The 24,887-nt window shown below is 49.1% G+C and overlaps 6 protein-coding genes across 6 annotated transcripts; 5 read left to right on the plus strand and 1 right to left on the minus strand.

The window, feature by feature from the left end:
* Positions 1–506: 506 nt before the first annotated feature.
* Positions 507–1,498, plus strand: FSST1_004423 (kinase-like domain-containing protein; the record flags this gene model as incomplete). The annotated part of the gene is made up of 3 exons (XM_083230596.1): positions 507–737; positions 803–1,086; positions 1,159–1,498. 3 exons carry the CDS (start codon positions 507–509, stop codon positions 1,496–1,498), a joined length of 855 nt encoding a protein of 284 aa, XP_083087853.1.
* A 789-nt stretch (positions 1,499–2,287) lies between these two features.
* FSST1_004424 (kynurenine--oxoglutarate transaminase) lies at positions 2,288–3,769 on the plus strand (the record flags this gene model as incomplete). Its single annotated transcript, XM_083230597.1, has 5 exons — positions 2,288–2,352; positions 2,404–2,736; positions 2,785–2,954; positions 3,004–3,219; positions 3,273–3,769. The coding sequence occupies 5 exons, from the start codon at positions 2,288–2,290 to the stop codon at positions 3,767–3,769; spliced, it is 1,281 nt and encodes a 426-aa protein (XP_083087854.1).
* Positions 3,770–4,633: 864 nt separating this feature from the next.
* Positions 4,634–8,833, plus strand: FSST1_004425 (molybdopterin binding aldehyde oxidase/xanthine dehydrogenase; the record flags this gene model as incomplete). Its single annotated transcript, XM_083230598.1, has 3 exons — positions 4,634–4,818; positions 4,865–7,063; positions 7,111–8,833. 3 exons carry the CDS (start codon positions 4,634–4,636, stop codon positions 8,831–8,833), a joined length of 4,107 nt encoding a protein of 1,368 aa, XP_083087855.1.
* A 1,934-nt stretch (positions 8,834–10,767) lies between these two features.
* FSST1_004426 (Zn(II)2Cys6 transcription factor domain-containing protein) lies at positions 10,768–13,272 on the plus strand (the record flags this gene model as incomplete). Its single annotated transcript, XM_083230599.1, has 7 exons — positions 10,768–10,924; positions 11,199–11,221; positions 11,433–11,450; positions 11,592–11,940; positions 12,083–12,861; positions 12,966–13,162; positions 13,221–13,272. 7 exons carry the CDS (start codon positions 10,768–10,770, stop codon positions 13,270–13,272), a joined length of 1,575 nt encoding a protein of 524 aa, XP_083087856.1.
* A 676-nt stretch (positions 13,273–13,948) lies between these two features.
* FSST1_004427 (SPO22/ZIP4 family meiosis protein) lies at positions 13,949–17,108 on the plus strand (the record flags this gene model as incomplete). The annotated part of the gene is made up of 7 exons (XM_083230600.1): positions 13,949–14,006; positions 14,060–14,586; positions 14,632–15,339; positions 15,420–15,981; positions 16,026–16,592; positions 16,645–16,820; positions 16,890–17,108. 7 exons carry the CDS (start codon positions 13,949–13,951, stop codon positions 17,106–17,108), a joined length of 2,817 nt encoding a protein of 938 aa, XP_083087857.1.
* A 487-nt stretch (positions 17,109–17,595) lies between these two features.
* Positions 17,596–20,142, minus strand: FSST1_004428 (transcription factor domain-containing protein; the record flags this gene model as incomplete). The annotated part of the gene is made up of 1 exon (XM_083230601.1): positions 17,596–20,142. One exon carries the CDS (start codon positions 20,140–20,142, stop codon positions 17,596–17,598), a length of 2,547 nt encoding a protein of 848 aa, XP_083087858.1.
* Between the last annotated feature and the right edge of the window lie 4,745 nt (positions 20,143–24,887).

Consider the following 24,887-nt stretch of genomic DNA (forward strand, 5'->3'; position numbering starts at 1 on the left):
GTATGTTGGTTGAGGTTGCATAACGGGCTGCGACTTCCTCTAGCTGAACCGAGGTCTTCTCACCTGGAGGGGTAGTAGGAAGATTGATCGCCGACCTTTCAGGTATAATAATAAATGGCCAAAGAGTCTACTCTGAAATAACACAATTGTTAGATAGTACATACCTTAGTAGGTACTAAGGTGCTAGAATTTGTCTCAGGCATGTTTTCCACACCCTGAGGCTCTCTCTCCTTCCTCATGACAATTGGTATTATGACTACCACAGGGTGCTACTTGACCCGGGTGACAAAATTGAAAGCGGTATGAAGTTTGTGAAACAAACGGCCGACAGGCAAGTCAAAGCAATCTGTCAGCTGGGTGCCACTGCGCAATACTGTTCGGGCACTTGGTGTCACTGCAGCGCCTCGCCGGGCTTGGGCATAAGTGTAGACTTATATTTTCTTCAATGAATCAAATCATTTTCCCTTTCTATTCTTTTTCTCCATCCTCTCCAACAATCTGTCAATATGGCAAACTCATCAGCCTGGACAGACGAGGATAAACGACTTTCAGCTGTCCGAGACCCCGACTTCCCTCAATGCTCTTACACCCGTGGATGTCACCTGGGACAAGGAGGCTACGCAAGAGTCTACAAAGTTCTCGATCGCCGGACTGGACGTGTCCATGCCGGCAAAACCTCCCCCGAAGCAGTTAAGCACTTGCGAAAGGAGGCTAGGATCCTGAGGAGCCTTCACCATGTGAGTTTTTTTCTTCTGCGACCTTCTTACCTACTCTTCTGCGTTGCTGACTGACCACGCAACAGCCCAACATTGTCAAGTATATTGAGTACTTTGAAGAGGAGAATGATCCATCTGCCAACATCCTCGTTATTGAGCTCTGCGCCGGTGGAAGCCTGCAGGATGTAAACAACAACCATTCTGACGGTTTAGCAAGAACAGATGCTCTCCGGGTCATGCTTCAAATCTCGCAGGCCGTCGAATATCTCCATGGGTTAAACCGCTTCCATGGAGACCTCAAGCCGCGAAACATCCTCATCCGTACTTGGGACCCTGTCGAAGTCGTTGTCGCGGATTGCGCAGAGATTATGTCGATCAATCACATGCACCACCACAAGAGGCCGCACGGAACGCACTCATACTGGTCACCCTACATCTAGAGGCATCATGGGCACGCCGGAAAGAGCGACGACATCTGGGCCCTTGGCATTTCATTGCTGGGCATGATGGGACAGTCTCCTCATTTCTATAAGAAGGAGGAGCGGATGTATCCGCGTATATGCGCTACGCACGCTCGTAACATGGATAGGTTGAATCCCGGACACGAAATTATCCAGCTTTTGTCACGCCTTCTTGAATGGAATCACAAGACAAGAATCACTGCGTCAGAGCTTGTGAAGTTGACGGCTGAGTTGATGGAAGTGCGACGTACCCAGGACGACCCCAAGGAAAAGATGGACTTGGAGGTACCTGAAGGAACCCGTGTAGTTGAGTTCTGGTAGAGGCCTGGCTGGTAGACTGATGAGGATATGGACCGGCTTGCTACACCTAGACAAATGGATGGGTTAGTAGTCATATCAGGGACCGGTAACTGTCATGAAAATTGTTAACCGGATGAATAAATTTGCTAGGTTCAAGCTCTAGGCTAGAATTTGGGTTGAATGTCATGAACTAGCCTCCTATTTCGTCTTCTGCGGCGGTCTAATTGATGTGACTGTAGTTGTTTAACTAGCCTTTGAAGCTCCGGTCGGTCTTGTTAGGTTGTAAATTATTGTTCATGGGATGAGTGAAATAGGCAATTATCGGAAAGAAACCCGACATATGTATCCTGTTAACTGCCGGGAGCCAAGCCTTTATTTGATATTGTTTCAACTTGTAGGGCATGTAAGTTATCGAACCAATCCCGACAGAACAATCAACTATAATGCTCGTGATTGGAGCTAGGTAATGACGCGATCAGCAGCACGACACTTTTGTAACATTAGTCATCACAATATTCTCTCCGGTCACGGCCATGTCGCAACCTCTACGACTTGTCAAAGGAAATAACTGAACTAAGTGAAAAGAAGCAGACCTGATTCGCCTTTGCTGAGAGCTTCAAGCGTAAGTAATTTCCAAGGATCTTTCTACGAACATCCCCATTGGACTAACACAGCAAAGGTCTCTCGTTGATGTTGCGCTCCATATTAACCCCGAGCCGCCCCTCCTCCCAGCCAATGCTCCGTACTACGCTCCGAAACAGTATTATCCCTCTTCACTTCTCAAGACAGTTTTCAAGCAGTGTCAGAATCATGAGCAATCAAACTCAAAAACTTCAACCCGCAGCCCGGGTTCAGGGTCAGAAGAAAGATGTCTGGTAAGGCCCCTAAACCATCGTGTCAAATTGTGGCTCCTAACATCCAAGCAGGTCCATGATCAATGAGGCCGCTGCGTCTTCACCCATACAGCCTATTGTGAACCTAGGCCAAGGCTTCTTTGGTTATAATCCCCCCAACTTTATTCTCAACGCTGCCAAGGAGGCCTTGGATCGTGTTGAGTGTAATCAGTATGCTCCTGCTAAAGGACGGCCCCGTTTGAGGCAGGCTTTGGCGGATGCGTATTCTCCCGGTTGGGGACGTCAGTTGGATCCTGAAACTGAGATTATCATCACTACGGGTGCTAATGAGGGCATGCTGAGTGCCTTTATGGGTTTTATCGAACCCGGTGATGAAGTCATTGTCTTTGAGCCGTTCTTCGATCAGTAAGTGCTCTCAGTCCCATGCTGAAATATTCTCTAATCTCAGTTTAGGTACATCAGCAACATTCAGATGCCCGGTGGTAAGGTCGTCTATGTTCCTTTGCATCCTCCCAAGACTGGCGCTATCAAGGACTCCTCGGCTGCAGACTGGACAATCGACTTTGAGGAGCTCGAAAAAGCCTTCACGCCCCGCACTAAGATGATTGTCATCAACACTCCCCGTGAGCAGTACCAATGATTCGTGCTCACCTCAGCGCTGACACTCAGCAGACAACCCCGTTGGCAAGGTCTTTTCCAAGGAGGAGCTACAAGGTATTGCAGATCTTGCTGTCAAGAACCAGGCCATTATCCTCTCTGATGAAGTCTACGACAAACTCTACTATGTACCATTTACTCGAATCGCCAACCTTTCTCCTGAAGTGGAAAAGTTGACGCTCACCGTTGGTTCTGCTGGAAAGAACTTCTATGCCACAGGTTGGCGTGTTGGTACGTCCAATCTGCTCCCACATGATGAAATCATTCGTGCTTACGCTTTACAGGTTGGTTGATTGGACCCCAAGAACTTATTCAGTATGTGACTGCCGCCCACACACGAATTTGCTTCTCCACGCCCGCCCCTTTCCAAGAAGCCTCAGCCATCGGTTTTGAGCAGGCTGGCAAGAATGGTTTCTGGAAGGAGACGATCGTGGAGATGAAGGGCAAGATAGACCGCCTCAAGGAGGTGTTTGAGGATCTGAAATTGCCGGTGACTTACCCCGAGGGTGGTTACTTTATTCTCGTCAATATGGCCAAGGTCAAGCTGCCGGAAGACTACCCCTTTCCTCCTCATGTAGCCAGCCGCCCACGAGACTTTAAGCTGGCGTGGTTCTTGATTCAGGAGATTGGTGTTGCGGCAATCCCACCGACAGAGTTCTATACTCCGGGTAATGCGCACTTGGCAGAGGATTATATCCGATTTGCTGTGTGTAAGAATGATGATGTTTTGGAGCAGGCCAAGGAGCGGCTGAGGGGGCTGAAGAAGTATATTGAAGAATAGATGTATCGGTAGGCGAATGAGGGATAAATGGATAAAACAGTCAAAGAGAGTGGATTGGATCTTAGATGGATGATTGTATGACTTGCATTTGAGGCTGTTTCTAGAGACAATCTAGGGTATGTAGCAACTCTCGCGTTAGTTTTGCACGTATCGCGATGCAGATAACAGACTAGAGGATCTATGATTAAAGTGACGTATACTCGAATATCTCAGTTTTCTTTTCAGTATACGTTCACCGCCATATATTTATTTATTATGTATTAATTATGTGCATCTCTCAACTCCGATATCAAAAGTGGAGGATCCCGATCGTGGAAATGGCCTATCGTAGGCGCGGAGCCGGCCGTTAGCGAGGTATATCGTGGGGAAGAAAGAAGCTCCTTGCTTGGTCCTTTCCTTCCCCGCACGAGCATTGACCGTGTGAATCTGTATTAGGCTTATCAGTGGCAATTAGTTAACGTTTACACGTCCTAGACAAACAATTCGTGGTACCCCATTCGCTCAATGTTTGCGACAAAAAAAGGCATCTTGTTAAGGAAAGGGAAGGTGCCGATGCATAAGGACCGACTGCTCTGCTCCTACCAAATATCACGCAGAAGCGGATGCTATCTTACACCCGCTGGCTAACCTGTGACGGCCACGTCTCGTGAACTTCCCCCTCTTACAGTACAACCTGAAGTGCTACTGTACAACGCCTCGGTTCGTCTATTGATAAGAGTCCTTTAAAAGGGTCCTTGCCTCTTAGTTCAACCATTTTTCTGTCCTTTCCCATTCTGACTTTTGGTCTTTCTTTCTCTTCTGCAATTTAGGTACTTCCTAAAAGTTATTCTACACTGATTCCAGAATACCTCCACAAAAGAAGTCATGGCGCCTAGCGCTGTATCGCCAGTGAGGGACTCCAACCCTGAACCGCTGGCAACCTTAACTTCCAAATTTGACGATACTCTACGATTCTATCTTAATGGAACTAAAGTCGTCCTGGACGAGATAGACCCAGAAGTCACAGTTTTGGAATATCTAAGAGGAATCGGTCTCACAGGAACAAAACTGTACGAGTTCCCTGTCGTCACTGTCTCAATGATGCTAACAACTCAGTGGCTGTGGCGAAGGTGGTTGCGGAGCTTGCACAATCGTGGTCAGCCAGTATAACCCGACTACCAAACAGATTTACCATGCCAGTGTCAATGCTTGTTTGGCTCCCCTGGTCAGTTTGGACGGTAAACATGTCGTTACCGTTGAAGGTATTGGCAGTTCCCAGAAACCCCACCCTACTCAGGAGCGTATCGCCAAGTCAAATGGCAGCCAATGTGGCTTTTGTACTCCCGGTATCGTGATGAGCTTGTATGCCTTACTACGCAATAACAACTCCCCCTCTAAAGATGATATCGAAGAGGCGTTCGATGGCAACTTGTGCCGATGTACTGGCTATAGGTCCATCTTGGATGCGGCTCAAACTTTCAGCGTTGATAAGCCCGGTAGCAAGTTTAAGAAAGCAGGTGGCAGCGGATGTTGCATGGAAAATGGTAACGGACCACCCAGCGGAGGCTGCTGTATGGACAAGGCAAATCTGGACGACACACCTATCAAGCGATTCACACCACCAGGTTTTATTGAGTACAACCCCGATACGGAGCTTATCTTTCCGCCCGCTCTGAAGCGACATGAACTACGGCCTCTTGCCTTCGGCAATAAGAGGCGCAGATGGTATCGACCCGTCACTACAGAGCAGCTCTTGCAGATCAAGAGTGCTCATCCCCAGGCCAAAATTATTGGTGGAAGTACGGAAACTCAAATCGAAACCAAGTTCAAGGCACTGGAGTATCCTGTCTCCGTATATGTCGGCGATATCGCCGAGTTGCGGCAGTATAGTTTCAAAGACGATCACCTCGAGGTTGGTGGTAATGTTGTCCTGACTGACCTGGAAAGCATCTGCGAACATGCTATTCCTCATTACGGACGCGAGCGTGCCCAGGTTTTCGAGGCTATGCTCAAGCAGCTCAAATACTTTGCTGGTCGACAAATTCGAAATGTGGGTACTCCAGCAGGAAACCTTGTTACAGCTTCACCAATCTCGGATCTCAACCCCGTTTTATGGGCGGCGAATGCTGTGTTGGTTGCAAAGTCTTCGACTAAGGAAATAGAGATCCCCGTCTCCCAATTTTTTACTGGCTATCGAAAGACAGCACTTGCTCAGGATGCGATCATTGCTTCAATACGAATTCCTGCCACCCATGACAAGGGCGAATTCTTCAGAGCGTACAAGCAGGCCAAGAGAAAGGATGATGACATTGCCATTGTAACTGGAGCACTGAGAGTTCGTTTGGATGATGAAGGTATTGTTCAAGAAGCAAACCTCATCTATGGCGGTATGGCTGCTATGACAGTAGCTGCCAAAACAGCCGGAGAATACTTGGTAGGACGGCGTTTCGCCGACTTGGAAACGCTGGAGGGAACAATGAGTGCACTCGGTCGAGATTTCGACTTGCAGTTCAGTGTTTCGGGTGGCATGGCGTCCTATCGAAAGTCTTTGGCCTTTGGATTCTTCTATCGATTCTATCATGACGTCCTGACGATTACCAACGGAAGTTCCGAACAGGTTGACAAGGAAGCTATTGACGAGATCGAGCGAGATATATCAAACGGCGAGGTAGATGAGCACGCCGCGGTAGCTTACGAAAAGGAAGTGACTGGAAAGGCCAACCCCCACCTAGCAGCCCTCAAACAGACAACCGGCGAAGCGCAATACACCGACGATATGCCTGCATTGAAGAATGAGCTCCACGCCTGCTATGTTCTCTCGAAACGAGCGCACGCTAGGCTTCTCTCTGTCGATTACTCGGCTGCTCTTGACATACCTGGAGTTGTAGATGTTGTTGACAAGGATGACATGCCATCCCCCGAAGCCAACAAGTTTGGTGCTCCTCACTTTGACGAGGTCTTCTTTGCAGAAGATGAGGTTTTGACAGTGGGCCAGCCAATTGCTCTGGTTCTAGCGACATCACCCCAGAGGGCTCAGGAGGCAGCACGGGCAGTCAAGATTGAGTACGAAGATCTTCCAACGGTGCTTTCGATAGAAGATGCTATCGCCGCTGATAGTTATCACAACTTCTACCGGGAGATTAAGAAAGGAGACGTGGAGAAAGCTTTCGAAGAGTGCGACCATGTCTTCACTGGTACAGTGAGAATGGGTGGGCAAGAACACTTTTACCTCGAGACAAATGCTTGTTTGGTTGTCCCCAAGCCTGAGGATGGAGAGATAGAGATCTTCGCCAGTACACAGAACGCCAACGAAACGTGAGTTTGCCCACAATTGTGGAGGTTAAGTACTAATAGTCCACTAGGCAGGTTTTTGCTTCACGAGTGTGCGATGTAAAATCGAACAAGGTTGTCGTCCGCGTGAAGCGACTGGGAGGTGGCTTTGGTGGAAAAGAATCGCGATCTGTAGTACTCAGCTCCGCCTTGGCACTTGCAGCAAAGAAGACCAAAAGGCCGGTCCGATACATGCTAACTCGAGAGGAAGATATGGTTATCAGTGGCCAACGACATCCTTTCCTTGGTCGGTACAAAGTTGGTGTGAACAAGGATGGTAAGCTCCAAGCTCTGGAGTGTGACGTCTTCAACAATGCAGGATGGACTTTCGATCTCAGCGCAGCCGTATGCGAACGAGCCATGACCCATATTGATGGGTGCTACGACATACCCAATGTCCATATTCGTGGACGCTTATGCAAGACAAACACAATGTCCAATACGGCTTTCCGTGGATTTGGTGGTCCTCAGGGCATGTTTATCGCAGAGTCGTATATGGAAGAAGTGGCTGATCGGCTGGGAATGCCTGTCGAGACACTGCGACAAATCAACTTGTACGAGAGTGATGGAGTAACTCACATTGGACAAGGCTTGGGAGATTGGCATGTACCACTCATGTACAAGCAGGTGCAAGATGAGGCCATGTATACCGCACGCCGACATTTTATCACCGAGTTCAACGAGACCAACAAGTGGCGGAAGAGAGGCTTAGCACTGATTCCAACCAAGTTCGGTATCTCTTTCACGGCTTTGTTTCTGAACCAGGCCGGAGCATTGGTACACATCTATCACGATGGTTCAGTTCTAGTAGCTCATGGTGGTACAGAGATGGGACAGGGTTTGTACACTAAGCTCACTCAAATTGCTGCACAGGCATTGGGTGTACCACTGGACAACGTCTTCATCTCAGAAACTTCGACTAATACGGTGGCCAACGCATCTGCAACGGCTGCGTCGGCTTCGTCAGACCTGAACGGATATGCCATCTTCAACGCATGCGAAATGTTGAACGAACGACTGGCGCCGTACCGAAAGAAGCTTGGCCCTGAGGCATCGATGAAAGACCTCGCCCACGCCGCTTACTTTGATCGCGTCAACCTTTCAGCGCAGGGTTTCTACAAGACCCCTGAAATTGGATATGACTGGACCACTGGCAAGGGCAAAATGTTCTTCTACTTTACTCAAGGAGTTGCGGCAGCTGAGGTTGAGGTCGATTTACTAACTGGAACCTGGACATGCATTCGGGCAGACATCAAAATGGACGTTGGCCAGTCCATAAATCCTGCAATCGACTACGGCCAGATCCAGGGTGCTTTTATCCAAGGTCTAGGCCTCTTTACGATGGAAGAATCACTCTGGTTGCGGAACGGCCCAATGGCAGGTCATCTCTTCACTCGGGGACCTGGAGCATACAAGATCCCTGGCTTCCGAGATATTCCCCAGACGTTCAATGTGTCGCTTCTCAAGGACGTGGAGTGGAAGGAACTACGCACGATTCAGAGAAGTCGTGGCGTAGGTGAACCGCCGTTCTTCATGGGCAGCTCTGTCTTCTTTGCCATCCGAGATGCACTCAAAGCAGCTCGGGCACAGTCCGGAGTCGAAGCCACGGTTGGCGAGAACAACTCTGAGGGACTTCTCAGGCTTGAGAGTCCAGCAACGCCTGAGAGGATTAGACTGGCTTGTGAGGACGAGATTATGCGCAAGGCCAGGGTTGTGCCTAAGGAAGGCGAAAAGAGCTTCTTTGTGGCAATCTGAAGTACATGATCTAAAACCTGCTCAGTTTGTGACGATAATGATATGATTGGTCATGGTTAGGTGTTTGGGAATACTTTGTACATGAAATAAGAGTTGGCTTTACCTAATGAAATCATGGCGTGTATGTACGCACAGAATAGCATGAATCATGAATTCGCATTGAGTCTATGGAACTATGTGCTGTTTCGTTATGATTTATTGCAGAGGAATATGATTCTGCACTCGGATCTCAGGTTTGGGAATGACTGGGGTGGCAACTCAGTATAGACACTAACTACCCGTCTCCATATTCAAGGTGTAGTTGTTGAAAACATAATAGATTTTGTCGCGAATAACATCGCAGGGAAATAATACAACGAAGAGGATGTCACAGACGAGCAATTGCCGAATACGGAAAGGTGTTTCAGGCATGCGAGTTTATTTAGCGCCAATATCTTCACCGAGGGTCAGGGTAGTTAGGCTTATTGGACCACAGTGTCTAGGAACAGATCCTGCAAAGCCAGTCAGGCAAATCTCGAGGGATATGGAAGCTTTAGCCTAGATATGATGATATTGGGATAGAAGAGATGGAATGACTTGTCAAAATAGGCTGTATTCGAAAATTCATCAAGGGGGACGGCTGACATGAAAACTTGAAGCTTTTATGAATGCAGAAGTTGAACTGCTACATAGTCGCTACTCATCCCAAACTTAGGTTTGTTACCAGGCGTATTCTATGCGTTATTTAAAGCTCATCGCATTTCGAAGAAGCAATATGTCTTGTTATGCCTATTAGAACCAGTGGTGTAAACAAGCACAGTCTACAGTAAATTCGGTACTGTACAAGTCCCCGTTCCAGTTAAGTTGGTTGGTTATAGGGCTCAAAGACTGTATTGAGTTTCTCTTTTTAACACGCAGGAAAGGGGCTGAGGTTTTGTGTTGGGGACTTTCAAAGTGGAAATATGTCGTAAGTAATTGAATGTTATGTTCATGATGAGTCCTAGGAAATTGTAACTGCAATCCGGCGCTACGGAGTGTCATCCGGACCCCCGTCCCGGCCGTCTCGGGCACCTTCCATTGCTTGTTCACCGTGCTTCTGACTGGGGGAACCACTGGCACCTTCCCTTAACCCCACTGTTGTTGACCTGGCCGTCGGGCCCAGCTTGCCCCAGGAAGTGAAAAGCAGAAGTAAGGAAGGCAGATGGAATAATAACTCAGCTCAACCCAGGTTTTAAAGACCTCCAGACCAAAGATATCCAAATAGATTTCAAATTTCTACCAATACCTAATTAACTACCGACAACTCTTGCTTTAGTATTACAGCATTCACCATAAACTGGCTGACCGACGGCCCACTTCGTTCATCACTTGTGCTGCTTCTGCTTCTAGCTCCACCCGCAGTCACTAACTTACCTACCTAGGTGGTTATACCAAGCCCAGCCTATTTTGGCCCCAAGCCTTGGCCTAGGCCAAACTTCACCGTCCAGGTCCTCTTCAGTCTTTTCGTCTTTTTCGACCAGACTGCTTCTCGCATCTGGTATCCCTTGTTCTGACCTCTTCCTCGGGCCAGCCACGGCTGCTGAGCTGCCAATTAATCTTTTGCGTTTCGTCGCAGTTAAACAGTGTTCATCAACACCTTATCCTTTCGACCGTTTCGGCTCACACCACCTGCGCAGCCACTTTCCATCTCCCCTCCCCCTCCACGGGACCACCTCACGCGCGCGCAAGACTCTACCAAAGAGAATCGGCAAACCGAAACACCAGCGAACCTGCACAAGAACCCGCGCACATAACCGAGAGAATCGCAATCGCATCAACGTGCCGCAGACAAACGTGCGAATGAACCGTGTCGCTGAGCTGTAGACTATACAAAACTGCTGCAGCGAGCCGCAGATGATCTACGAACCCGAAGCCGCTCTGCGTAACCTCAAGATCCAATGGGAGTATAGGACAAAATGACAGACCGGAATCCTGCTACGGTGGCCAGGAGTGCCAAACAGGAGTCTGCTAAAGGCGACGATAGCAAGGCCGTGAATCGCGACAAGAGCTCCAATGCTGCCGCTTCAGGCAATCAAAAGACACCCGCAAAAAAGAGACGCAAGGTCAACCATGGTACGTCTCTCAAATACTTCCCTCCCCTTGCTTCAAAGGTTCTTGTTCTTTTTCGCCATGCGCTTGTTGATGAAAGCGCATTGTGGATGAGGAGTGAGCATCCTGATGCTGGAATTCCTCGTTGTAGTCGTGATTGAAAGAATCTTAAACCGCGACCAATCAATTTCCAGCCTATCAACCTGTTAGCTCCCAATCCTGGCAACAAGGCTCATCATAGCGCATATGTTTATGTCAAACAAGAATCATTTGGGCTGACTGTGGCATTTTATTGCAGCTTGTGTATATTGTCGAAGATCTGTAAGTTAACCCCAAAGTCAACGACGCGCGTTCGCATTGGCTTCATCTGAGCTTGAGCAGCCTTGGGCGCTCCAAGAAGCCATCTCATTTGCCAAATGGACTCTGGTGTGACGACACGGCACCCGGGAGTTAACTTTGCGTCTTGTTGGCCCTTGCCTTGCATACGCGAGCATTGAGAGAATTGTAGCTGACACTCTATTGTTTCTTATAGCACATGACTTGCGATCTTGTAAGTATGATCCTAGGCTTTCCTTGCTGCCTCTTCTGAAACTGTACTGGGACACTTGAGACGCAGCTGCTGTGCTTTGGTTCCCAGGGGAGGGACTCTCTACACCATCAAAAGCCATGCATGTACTGATGCTATGAATAGGAAAGACCATGTACTCGATGTATCAAGCGCAATATTGGCCATCTTTGTCACGATGAGCCTCGCGATGCCGATTCTAAAAAGGCAAAAAGTGTCCAAAGCAGCCAGAGTATACAGGCCCCTTCTGTAGTCGATGAATCTGATGCACAGTCCGATATGGCTCGTAGCTCCATCTCTAGCACCATGGGCCCACCTCCCCCAACGTTTGACACGACGAGGCAGCGAGGTTCCAAGTCATTTGGTAGTGGAGTGTTGAGTCAAGGCAGCCCGCTGTCCATTGTGCAACCCGGCCAGGTCTCGGGGCTGCAGGGCAATGAGTTAAACAACGGCGGTAGTAGTAACGCAAACCAATGTACGTGTTGTGTTCCTTTGTCCTGCCTTGGGAGGGGCCTACCCCTTGTTCCGTTTTTACTCACGAGCGGAGCAAGGGTGGGCTGAGCTTGGGGGTGCCCAGAAATCTGTTCCTGATCTGAGATCGCTGACACGCCACTTAGTCGTAGGTTTCCAAGATGCGTGGGTGACAGCACAAAACCATTTTCATGATATGCACAGCTATCATCCCAATTACCTGATTGCCCCGGAAGTCACTCACGAGTTCAATCTTCTCAACGACTTCCTCCATACTAGTCTACTCGATGACGGCGGAGTTCCATCAGAGGATCAACAGAGCTCGGCATTCAAAAGGTCAAGCCAGAGCCAGTCGGAGATGCTACCCAGGTTTGGAAATAACAGCAACCCCATGACTGCTGGTGCTTCAAATAGCATGACAAATATGTCAGGATCAATGCTGCCACCCCCTCCGAATAAAGAAGGCAAAAATATTCCACGACCGGGAAGCGCTGTGCATGTCGACAAGGCCCGCGAATATTATCTACAAGCTGCCGATCCATCGGGCAATGACACGCCCGAGGAGCGTATGGGACGTGTGCTCAAGGCCAAGTACGACGCCGGACTACTCAAACCGTTCAATTATATCAAGGGGTACAGTCGCTTGCAAACATACCTGGATTCCCACATCGCGGCATCGTCCAAACACAAAATCATAAAAACCATCGACTCGTTCCGGCCCAAGTTCCGAGAAAAGGCGCAAGCTTTGACGGATATAGAGCTTGTGTACGTTGAGATGTGGTTTGAGAAACAGCTCATGGATTACGACCGGGTCTTTGCTAGTATGGCCGTTCCTGCGTGCTGCTGGCGAAGAACTGGTGAGATTTTCAGGGGAAACAAGGAAATGGCAGAATTGATTGGCGTGTCGGTAGCGCAACTGAGAGATGTGAGTCCTGCTTCGCCTGCACCTCCTCGTGACTCTGTGCTTGGGTGCCAACCAAAGCACGGGGGGGCCGACTGAGATGGATAGCTAACGCTCACTTACTCTAGGGCAAGATTGCGTTGCACGAGATTCTTACAGAGGAATCGATGGTACGATACTGGGAAGAGTTTGGCACGATTGCTTTTGATCCAGCGCACGAGACCCTCTTGACGGCATGCTCTCTAAAGAACCCCAGTCCGGAGTCAACGCATCCTATTGTGAAATGTTGTTTCTCGTTCATGATAAGACGCGATGACCACAAGCTGTACGTACCACCCAAGTTGCTTTTTTGCTATGAACTTCTCACTGACTGCTGCAATTAGACCAGCTCTAATTGTTGGCAATTTCCTGCCGCATGACACACCGACACAATAACAGTGAACTCCTTGATTTTTGATGCGCAGGTACTGCAGTCTGTCAGATGGGGAAAAAAAACACACATGACCAACCACGCTCACATCATGTACTGTTTCGATTATAGTAAAATGAAAATCGTTAGAATAGGGACTGGCGCATGGATACGCAGGTATGAACTGGAAGGCATCAGGGTACCAGAAAAGTTGGCCGCTGGAAGCATAAGAGACGAAATTAGCAGGTCACTTTATGCTCCTTAGGCTATAGTCTTTAGACTACTTATTTTTATACCCTAAGACTTAGGAGGCCAACTTTACTGCTACCCACTAGGAAGGGTATATGTTCATCTGCTGCAATTTAGACAGAAATCAACACTTGAAGTATGATAACGCTTTATTGCCAGGCTTAGATGGCGAACTGCTTGAGAGAAGTTTGTGACATGTTGATGCTGTCGATGGCCCCTTTTAGGCCTGGCGAGAGGGGTTGGTGGCAGTCATGAATAGAAGGAGCGTCCCCTATGCTCCTGCCCTACCAATGTGTTCTGCACCAGATTTCACATGACTTGGTAGGTAGGAGCCAAAATCATATCAACGTGAGCGTCTTGACAACTCATCCTTCCACTCTTTAAATCTCATTGTGTTTTACAAGTCAATACTTGGCCACATGAAGCACATACTTTGCTCTATCTATACCCAACATGGCGCCGGCTAATGTATTTACCACAGGCCAGATCAGGAAGCTTGAGGGGATTATAGGTAACAAGAACATGTTTGAGGGTTGAGTCTACTGACTAAATCCCCTCGTGCAGAGTTTGCTACAGATCTTCTTTCCAGACTACCGACCTCCCATGACTCTAACTCGAGCGAGGTGATTCTTTCCGATCTGAATCACCATATATCCTCGGCCAGTGCTTTGACTGAGAAACGAGCAGTACCGCCAACCGATATTGCAGAAGGACTGAGAGATGTTGGCAGGAGACTATGGAACGAGTGCATCAAAGAAAGAAGAAAAAGGGACGGCATTCTGTCATCGTCCTCAAGGATCCAACTACAAGCGCGTGCACGTGTTCTGGCCTTTCTTATCCATGCTTTAGCAAAAGAAACTTGGAACGATAAGGAGGGAAGCCGCGTCGAAGAGATTGCAAGTATGATAGAGTTGTCACTTGCGCTGGCTAGAGTTTGCGTTGAATCATCCGACCTTGATGGCGCGCTTTTAAGCATGACCAAGGCTACCGACTACATCGACCGACTAAAGATGGCGGATGATATAACTACAGAGGACCAAGATCATATACAACGGATTGAGGCGGAATACTTTGCGATGCGATGCGCCCTGGTAAGTTCAGAACGTTATACTGCAATGATTTGCTAATCCGTCAAGTCGTGGAAACAAGGCTGTTTGGATGTTGCCGAGCACATGTACGCAAAAGCAGATAACCTCCTACAACATGTTGATTCATCTTCTGCCGAAAGGTTGGCCGATACTTTTCACTGCATTGGAAGCGAGCTCTTGTCCAAGGAGGATCACGACATGGCTTTGAAATGGCTGCGACGGGCGCTCAACATCATCAAAACACAGGAGCTGGAAAGACTATCGACAGAAGGACTCGAACTTCGAATGTCCATCCATCACGAACTCATTCAAACATTGCTTGCTATGGATTCCGAGGAGCATTTAGAAGAGGCGGACAATCTAGTGTCGCAAGTGGAATCCGAGATAGGAGACAAACCAATTGTTCTCCATTGGAAACTGGAAATTCTTCAATGTTTTCCTGGGGAGCTTTTTGATGCTGATGCATACGCGAGCATTCTACGACGTATGATCCGATCGCTTACTCTTTCGGATCCCGGGCTCGGATTTCTGCTACATGGTATTGAAGAATTGCGCACAAGGGGACCTCGACTGGCAGTAGGTTTGATGGAAGAGCTGATAACCAAGAAGCTTATACCATGTGGTAATGTGGATTGGGTAGGAAAAGCTGTAGTCCGACGTGTTTGGATGGGCACAATGGAAGCAGATACGTCCACGGGAGTAGGGGATTTGGTCCGACTTCTGGATCAACTCACTCAAGAGATTGGTCAGTGTAATGTCGAGGCTTCAACTGCTGCGCTTTCGGCAAGTCCTTTAATGATTTCTCTACACTCTTGCCTGTTACTGACATGCAGAAGCTCATTTGGAAGAGGCTCGATGCAAACTATGCCAAAAAGCATTACGAAGAATGTCAACTCTGGTGTCAGACAGCGCTTCATCCTATTTTTTCTCATAGCTGCGAAGCCACTCAAGGAAAGTTCGGTCGAAGAATGATGCGCTGTGCGATCTTATGTGAGGATGCAGATTCTGCATATATTGCTTTCAATGCCATGCCAACGAGTATCCAGGACGAACCTCTTACGAGATATCTCATGTTCAAGGTGGCTCTGATGAGCTGGAATTATGAAACAGCACATCAATGTATCGAGGTTCTGAGTAAGATGCCAGACAAATCCCAATGTCAAGACATTATATATGCCTGTGTCAGGGATGCACAGAACGCCGGCGACAGGCTAATGACACTGGAGACTCTGAAAGCAGCGGTCGAAACATTTGATATGGAGGGCTCTTCAACTGCGAATTTGCCTTCGATATTCAGATGTACGATACGACTGATACACCTGATCGATACCCCGCAGGATGAACATATGGATGGGGTTCCTGAGCTTGCAGAAGATACTTGTTGCATGTTTGAGAGAGGTGCGTTTTGCTATAAAGTCTTGAAAACCTACTAATACGAGTAGCCGCTGAGCACGCAAAGCTGGGCCCAATAGACAAAGAAGGTGCCAAGCTCTTCACAGTTCCAGAGTTACACTGGTTTCGGAAAAATGCTTACAACATTGGTGTAACGAAGTGCCATGTTTGGGAGCCGTGGCATCTGGTTCGTATCTTTCGCGTCTGCCTCGTCTTCGCAGCCTGCTACCCTCCCGATCTCCCATCGGAAGATGTTTCTGGTATAAGACTTATGACAGCCCGTTGTCATTTTGTCATAGCAGCAGCATTGATCTCGCAAGCACGTACCGAGGACAAAGTAGACGAGCAACTCCAGCGGTATCTTGAAGCAAGATCTCACATTTCAGAGTTTGACGCATTCTTCAGTGACCATGTCCGGAATGACCCACAGTCTGGTATTTACCCAGACCTGCTGGCCAAGATGTCAACACTCTTTGTATTTGATTTTGAGAGTGCCGTCTGTCTGAAGCAGTGGGACGATTCGAGCGAAATCGTGAGAAAGGCCACAATCTGCAAAGATGAGACACTGTACAAAGCTATGGCAGACTGCCTGTTGAGAAGTGAAGCTCCGGGGAATAGTAAGCATTAACTAGTATATAACAGCTCAGTCAGAAAGGCTAACACCTCCAGTTGTGTACGGAGCAATGCGTCTTATTATCAACGAAATATACCTACTAGAAGGTTTTGACAACACACGACTGGCAAAGTATATACGCTGCTTATTCAAGGCTATTTTGCCGCTGGACGATGGTTTGGCCTTGCAAGTCGTCGAACAAGCAATCAAGCTCGCACGAGAAGGAAACCAAGTTAGTGAGCCCATACATCGCCAATATTCTTCTGGCAGTATGTTTCCCCAAGCTAACATCATGACATAGGTACAAACCCCTTTCCCTGCAGATGACTTGGACTACATCGTCGCAGCAACTTTCAACCATGCCATTGATATCTCTGGGAGGGGTGACGAAGGGCTATGCCAACAATGGGTTATGAAAGCTCTGGAACTCGCAGAGTACATGGATGACGGGGATGATATGAAAGATAGTTTGCGAGAGAGAGCCGTTGAAATGGGATTAGGCAAGGGAACTGTACTCTAGACGTGTATACAGCGTCAGCGGAGAAACTCATCAGTGCTTCGTAGAGCAATAGCCCGCTACTAAGACTCTTTTGGTAGACGTGATCAAGCTGAAACTTGTCTCATTCCCACGTGCTATACACAAACGGTCAAGTCTTGTTTCCATTATAGCCCTTACAAAAAGGGATAAAGATCTATGGGTCCCTGCCCAACGCCAAGTTTGCCTAGATGCTATGCAAAATCCTGTGCCCGTCTCATGCAACACGTGGTATCTTTGTATGGATATTCCTCAAGTGATGCTGCTTGTAAGAAGCTGTACACAACAATATATCGAGACGCCTTGACGAAAACACAATGCACCCAAAACAAAAAAGCAAATTATATATGTATGCGCCTTGCTCCTTTAACTTTTTCTTTCCGAAAGAGCCAGCTTCCAGCACTAAACGAGGAAGACACGTCTCATAACTAAACATTAATAATTCGCTTCATGACACCTGCTGCCAAGCTCTCTAAATGATGTTGGCAATGCTTAATCGTTCTTTGCTCGTCGCTGGGTTGGGTGCGCTTCCGCTTGGCGTCCTGCTACCGCCTGTAGCAGGGCTCATCACTCTGCTAGACTCTCCCAACTTTGGAATCTCGGAGCTGAAACGAGGGACGTCACCCAACCTTGGGAGTTCCACCCCTGGGCCAGGTGTTTCGCTCTTGATAGGAGGAGGTAGCGTCCAAGTCGCACTCGAAGGTGTCAGTGTCGTGGCTGGTATAACCTCCAACCCACGTACGGCGGTCTCAAGTCTTCCCCACCCACCCCATTCTTTGCTCTCGGCTTCTTTCAGACCTGTACGGGCCTCGGGGCTGAACAGTCCGCTACTTGATGCTGCAGTCGAATAATGGAATGGCGAAGTTGCTTGAGGCAACGGTATCTCACGCTCTGCGCCAGTCCAAAGCCATGAAGCATCAGGTGAAGCTTGAAGATCAGCAGTCGTGTACGCTAACAGGTCTTCGTCGCGCGAAAGCATCTGAAGGAGGGCCGCTTGATCGATCGATGGCCTCGAAGAACTGTACGCCGGCGGAGCAGCCCTTGCCAGGTAGTTCGTGTACTCGACGCGCTTCGTCGTCAAAGTGGCAACGAAAAACGACAAATATCTTCCACAAGCCATCGTGACATCCCTTCGTCGGTCAATGGAGGCCAATGCTCTCACAGCTGATAGTGCATGATCCAAGTAACCTGTGAGAAGAAGAAAAAGTGCACAACGGAAGATGTGAGTGGTCAACAAGGAAGTTGCACCGTCTGCCAAGAGGGCCGGGTTAGATCGATGGAGAAGGGATGATGTTTCAAGAGAGACATGCGTGCAGCTTTCGAGGGATGCCATACGGGCCTCGAGGGGGTACTCGGGATGAAGGTGATGCCTATGCAGTAGCAATCGAGCATGAAAAAGATATGCTAGAGGCGCGAGGAAATGAGGCGCGAGCGGCACAGTGCTTGACGGATCGCAAGCTGGAGGAAAGGTATTCAGGCACTTCTTGAAATGAGTGTCGAGACTCGAAAGATGGGCTGTGGTCAAAGCACCGGGCGATAGAGCGTCCATAAGCGACGAATATGATCGCACGACATGGATGACAGCGAGTAGAGAATGTGTCAAAGGTTCCGCTCCTGTGGGCACCATCATTCCTCCATCATGGATGAACTGGTCGTCAACCCCCGCTGGCAACGATACATCGCAATCATTGTCGCTAATGGAGACTGGCCGACAAAGCTCAGTTGCCAGGGTCCTGTCTAGTATATAGATCATCCACCAGGTTCTACGCCGCATCTCTCCTTCAATGACGGGCCACGGTCCTGACTCGATATGTAATCCTAGGTCTTGGGAAACACGTATAGCTCTTCCTAGCCATGTCCAGGCCGCTGACTTAAGATTCATCTCGTTCAGGCAGAGTGATACTAAAGTTAGTGACCTCGCGTGGTCTAACGTGAAGTCGTCTGCCCAGGGATCGAGCATCTTGTTGGCTGTCTCGAGAAATTCGGCTGGTTCGTAAAACGAATTCGGCTGAGAGTTTGACGTTTGGCTGAATAGACTTCCTGTCGCAAGTACCGCAAAGAACAACGAAAGCCAGGCTGGAGACGCTCGAGTGACACCGTTATTGTTGTAAAGGTCGTTGACAGAGGCTCGAAAGCTAGGGAAGTGTATGATCGGGAACATGGAATGAGAAGATGTGTAGTAGGCGTGCAATAACTGATCAACCAAATGCCTTGCCGGTAACTCTGGCCTTTGAGGGTCGAAAAAGACGGGTGCATGTTCACGGTATTGGGCCGGGACTTTCCAAATACCTCTCGAAAAGTCTCGTATGTTAGATCTTGCTCTAGACAGATCAGGTCCTTGTCCAGGGGCTGCTCGCTTTCGTCGTTTCGGTTCGGATCCAATGGCTGGTAAGTTAAAGGCGTTCTCATTACCTCCTTCAGCGTCGAGTTCCATTGGCCCTTCCCGATCCTGAAGCATGCGCCGCAATCCACTGTTTTCTCTTTTTACCCGTTCCATTTGCTTTTCCAGATCCTGCACCTGTTTAATGGATGACATGCGCCGGTTCGTCTCTTTTGTGAATTGGCATTTGACATTACGGCTGGAGCACTCGGAGCAACTTGTTGTCTCTGTTGCATCACACTTCACCTTTCTTTCACGACAAGCATCACAGCTTGGGTCCTTCCTTCTCTGGCGATAAGCTCTCTTTTGTCCTTGAGAACCAGGTAGTCCTGCCAGTTGAGCATTTGACGGGCCTGGTGTACTGGTGACCGATTCATTCGAGGCGAGTGATTCATGGCCAAGAGACGATGATGTGTTCATTGGACCATAAGGTTGGAAGCCCTGGCTGACTGGGGGCAAAGGGGGGATGCCGATGGGTTGGGGCGTTGCCGGTACATTTAAACGGGGGTTGGTATTCATGGCCCCTGGCGCGAACTGGGACAAAGACTTGGGCGAGGTTGCGGAAGAGACTGATGAGGAGTCGTAGGACCTGTTTGAGGGATTGGGCGAGCGAGTATAGACGTTCTGTGGTGTTGACATAGCTGATAACCCTCTCGGTACCCCACCTCTACTGGGATTGGTCGAGGAAGCCTCAAAGGGTCCCCCAACGGAAAGGACGTTAGGGGGGCGTCGGTCAACGAGCATAAAGGAGACTCTGTTGAACAAAAGCCGCAAGTCGTCAAGTACAGAGCGGGCAAACTCCCGCTTCTCGCCTTGCTCGGAAAGAAGAAGCTGGGATGCACTATTGTTTGTCAATCAACCCTGCAACGGAACTTCCAAACTCTGCCGTCGGTCTCTTGTTGTGATAAACAGTGTGAATCCGTCTCTGGGAAATGGATATCTCAAATGTTGCGAGGCTGTGTAACCCGATACCGTTCTTCTCCGAAGTGGTTGTTCGGCTCATCACCTTGTTCAACACTAGGAACAGATCGCAGGTTTCCCAAACCACAAGCCTTGGACAATAGCCAAGCAAAACCCCAAACGTAGTACTAGGTAGCACCTCTCCACGGGCGTATACTCGAGTGTAGATTTCCAGTGGCAAGCAAGCGTATCTGAGGCTGGGCGCACTTGAGGAGAGTTAGAACGAGTGACGAAGTCAAGTCGTAGCCTTGAAGTTCTGGAAGTCGGTTGTTCTGGAAGGACCTGCGAAGAAGAAAAGAAAAGGCGAGGCCACGAGGCCAGAGCTGACGTCGTTAAGTTTGGCTCACGACGACTAGGCTTAGAAGAGAGAAAATGTACCGTTGTAGAGAAGAGGCGCCTGCAAGTAGGTATATCGTTGCTCGTTACCAGCTGGGCACAGCAGCAGCACCGTGTTAGTGGCGCTGGTCCGTGATCCGGGGCTCTCCGCGCGTTAACGCAGATTCGGAAATATTATCTGGGCCAGGCGATAGTAAATTGGGGGGAGGGGTGGCCGGACCCTAAACAACTTGGCTGAACAGGGCTGTTGAGAGATCAGCCATGGCCGCTAATGTGTTTCAAGCGGAGACTGGCATCCTGGAATACATATGTTGCCAGTCATAATCCTGGATCCTGGACCTATCCATCAGTCCAACAAGAAAAGTGCTTGTTTCCCAGTCTATTCTGCCACCTTCGGGTGCCAGAAGTCAGACCCGTGATGCGATCTAGGCGTATTTGGCGACTGCATGGCTCAGCTATTGACTGTTGACAGTTCTTCAAGGGCCATGATCGACTTTGCTGTATGATCGGAATAGAACGCAGACGCCATTGTTATTTACTGGGCCATTTTCTAGCGCTATGCTGACCGACATGTTACTACGAACCTAGGTTTTCTCGGCATCTTGATCGCCAGAAAAAGACTGGTACTTCCGGAAATGCTATGCACAGCGAGCCGGTCGATATTCGGCCATCTTTGTATTTTGCTACCCGCGATGCCATGTGTTACCCCCGCGCCTAGATCGGCGTGCCTTGTTACAGTTAGTTGGGTAGCATGTATTCGTCCCAGGACATGGAAAATTCGCCGAATCCAAAACATCAGTCTCGTGTGCTGTGTTGGCTGCGTTTTGGGTACGAAAGGCCATTCATTGGGGGTCCGTATCAATGGCAATCAGCATTGGGATTCAACAACTTGCCATTGAACTGACAGTTCGGCTTGTAGGTTGATGACCGGAATAATTAACATGGCATCCGTAGTGACATGTTTACATCCGATAATACACATCAAGGTGTAGTCTCAGAACTGAAACGTATTGTCTGTGCGAACAGCATGGTTCAGTAGTATCCGATACTACTATCTGGCTGCTTGACTTGTGGGGCTCAACGAGGACTGGTCAACTTCAACCTCACTGACTCCTGATTCATGGTTGTCATGCCAGATATGTGGCGTCAGCAGTCGATAACTCAAGGTCAGGGATAGCACCAGTGATGCGGACGGGAGCTAATTGACCTCACGTTACAGTTCTAAAATGCTGATTGTAATGGCCCTTGGCCGATTTGAGGGTTTGCGCCGAGCTGGTGGACTGTACAGGTAGCCATATGGTCGCCAATTTGGAAAACTGCAAGCTGCCGTTGGACACACGGCCTGCCTGAGGGCATGGATTCGGCCTTGGTGGTTTCCGAGGGGTGCCACCTCGTCCAGGTGTTCGCCAATGGGACGGTTATATCCGTCGCCGTGGGTGGGAAGCGGATGACGAATCCCCAGTCAGGGTCGCAGTGGGGATTCGGGCTAGAGCCGAATGAACCGCCGGGAAGGGAAGGGTTGGGCGGATGGCGCGCCCGGGCCTTGGGTATGGACAGACAGAACAGAATCTAGCTATTTGGTCAGTACAAGGAATGAGGATTAAATTAAAACACTTCGTACCAGACCATCACAGTCTACCTAGGCCGCTAGATACAGCCCTTGGTTCGGAATGCCTGCACAGTCCAAGATATTCGAGAGTTGGAGAAAACCCTCACGAGACCGCAAAATTGTATGCACACATACGCGCACCATGACCCGCCTTGTATGTAACGGAAGGCAGGGGCATACAATGAAGGCGCAGGATGAGGAACAACTGATGCAGCAGGTTCGCATGGCTTGTTTTCTTCTTGGAACTGCTCAGCGAGTCAAATGAAATATACTGCCCCTGCAACATTCGGTACATTGCAGAACGCCGAGACCGCAGTTACTTATATCGATATAGAGTTGAGACGAGACGACCAGCCATGTATGTGCCTGATTCGCATGCAAGTCAGTCCTGGCGGCGTAGAGAACCGACAACAGGGCCATGAACTATAAGACGAATTCACTGTTTTTTTTTTGGGGGGGGGGGGGGGGGGGGGGGGGGGGGGGGGGGGGGGGCGGCAGGGGCGCTTCGTTTTGAAGGAACTGACACGCTCCGTTACGGCGTTCTTAACGGCCGGTAAAGAAGTGGGAACAGAAAGCCCGTCAGCGGAGGCAGCGGGGCCGACTTGGTGAAATATACCCAGTATTATGATGCGTATTTTGTCAGGCTGGCATGTAGGTTAAGGAGCTTTGGCTCAGACTAAGCCTCTCTTGTAGTTGTATGCAAGTTTTGGCATGCCATCCAATGCTTGGTATCGTGGTCGTATCATTGCGAATTAGGGGATGGAGGCAGAAGGATGGATGTCTTCCCAATTTCCATTTGCTCCTTGGCGGTGGATGTGTGGCCCTTGTCAAGATCGAGGGGGCGGGGGTCCTGGGGGCCGTGTGGGCTGAGATTCGAGTTGGCGGGTTGAGGTTTCGGATGCTGACTACCGTAGAAGGGGGTTGCTGTGAGTTGTCGAGTCGTCTTTTGGAGTAGGCATGGGGGCCACGATCTTGGACACGGACGGTTCATGTTAGGCGGGACAAAAGATAACTAACTATAGCCGCCACCATACTGTATCACACTACTGATACAGGTACGGTGGAAATATACATACGCGAGTAGCAGGCAGAGACGGAACTGAAGCTGAAGCACAGAATTAGAAGCATGTTTTGTTGTACGTATGTACAGTACGATGTCACAAATAGGAGTTGAGAAGAACCAAAGATTGGCGGGGTGGTGCAATGGAAGGTAGGTACCGATTCCAGTTAGGCGAGCCTCAGGTTAGTGCAGACAAGGCAGGCCTTAGACAAGGTTAAATTTACCTGTTGGTTCCATTACTTACAGTGCAGCAGGGGTCTCTACTATCCATTATCGTACAACGGGCTCCTACATGACTTCGTCTTAGTGCGAATCCCCACGGAAAGAACACCTCTGAACATTACCTTCTCCATTGATTGCTAATTCCGCCTGTGAGGTTCATCTTGCCCAAGTTAACCACTACGATGCCCAAGAATTAGGTAGGTACTAAGGTAGATAGAGTTCGAGATTGGCTCCTTCCTTTCAAGTGGTCCACACCAAGACCTGTCTGTCTTCAGCACTTGCCGACATCCATGGTGTCAGGGTAGGTAGATACAGTACTGTTTTTAGGCAGGTACAACCTCACACAGATAACTACATGTCATTGTTCAGCATTCCTCGTCCGATTACTTATCAACTCCACCAGTCTGAGGCTTTGTCTTGTTCTTTCATTTCTCCGTCTGACTTGGGTCCCGGACTAGGTATGAAGTATCCGTACCTACGTAGGCTTTTGCCTGCCCTGAGCTTGTCTATGATCTGTCGGGTTGGGGCATCTTATTAGTTAGGCGCCCTGTTAATAACAGCCACCTGAGAACAGACAGATGACGATCAAACACGCCCAAGGCCACGGCTCAAAATCAAGCCTCCGTTTCATCGGCCCGTCACTCGTTTACGGGTCATGTTACGTATGTGCCTCGCGACTCGCTCTCGAGTATCGAGCCAATGCACGTCACCCCAAGCAGTACCTGTCTGGTACAGAATTTGTCGATAGTATACATACAAACTCGGCACCATTTCTGGCTCTAATCAGATCATTTACCTAAATTTTTATGGGGGATCTGGATGCCGATCCATCCTACTGTAATTGCTGATGATGAAAGTCTATTCGTCTTCGAGAACAATAGAAAAAAGTCTTCTCGGCATTGGCTCCGATGCTGGGTCTCGTGGGCCTTTCGTCAGGGTTTACAAATGATTGGAACCCGCCAAGTTCAAACTCGGTTGCATCCATCCGTCATTGCTGATTTGTCTAGGCCGCCAACCGCTTACCTTGCCGCTGCTTACTACGGGACGCAAAGAGAAGGGATAGACACACTACACACAATCCCATTTGTGCCTTGATCCTATTCTCGAATTGCTTCTGCTGGTCTCAGCACTTCACCTTTCCTATTGGAGACGCGCCGTTCGAGACAACGCGACAATCATGATCGAGTAGGCCAATGA

The sequence above is a fragment of the Fusarium sambucinum genome, chromosome I, assembly GCF_050947815.1.
Source record: "Fusarium sambucinum isolate potato_lamoka chromosome I, whole genome shotgun sequence".
Taxonomy (NCBI): Eukaryota; Fungi; Ascomycota; class Sordariomycetes; order Hypocreales; family Nectriaceae; genus Fusarium; species Fusarium sambucinum.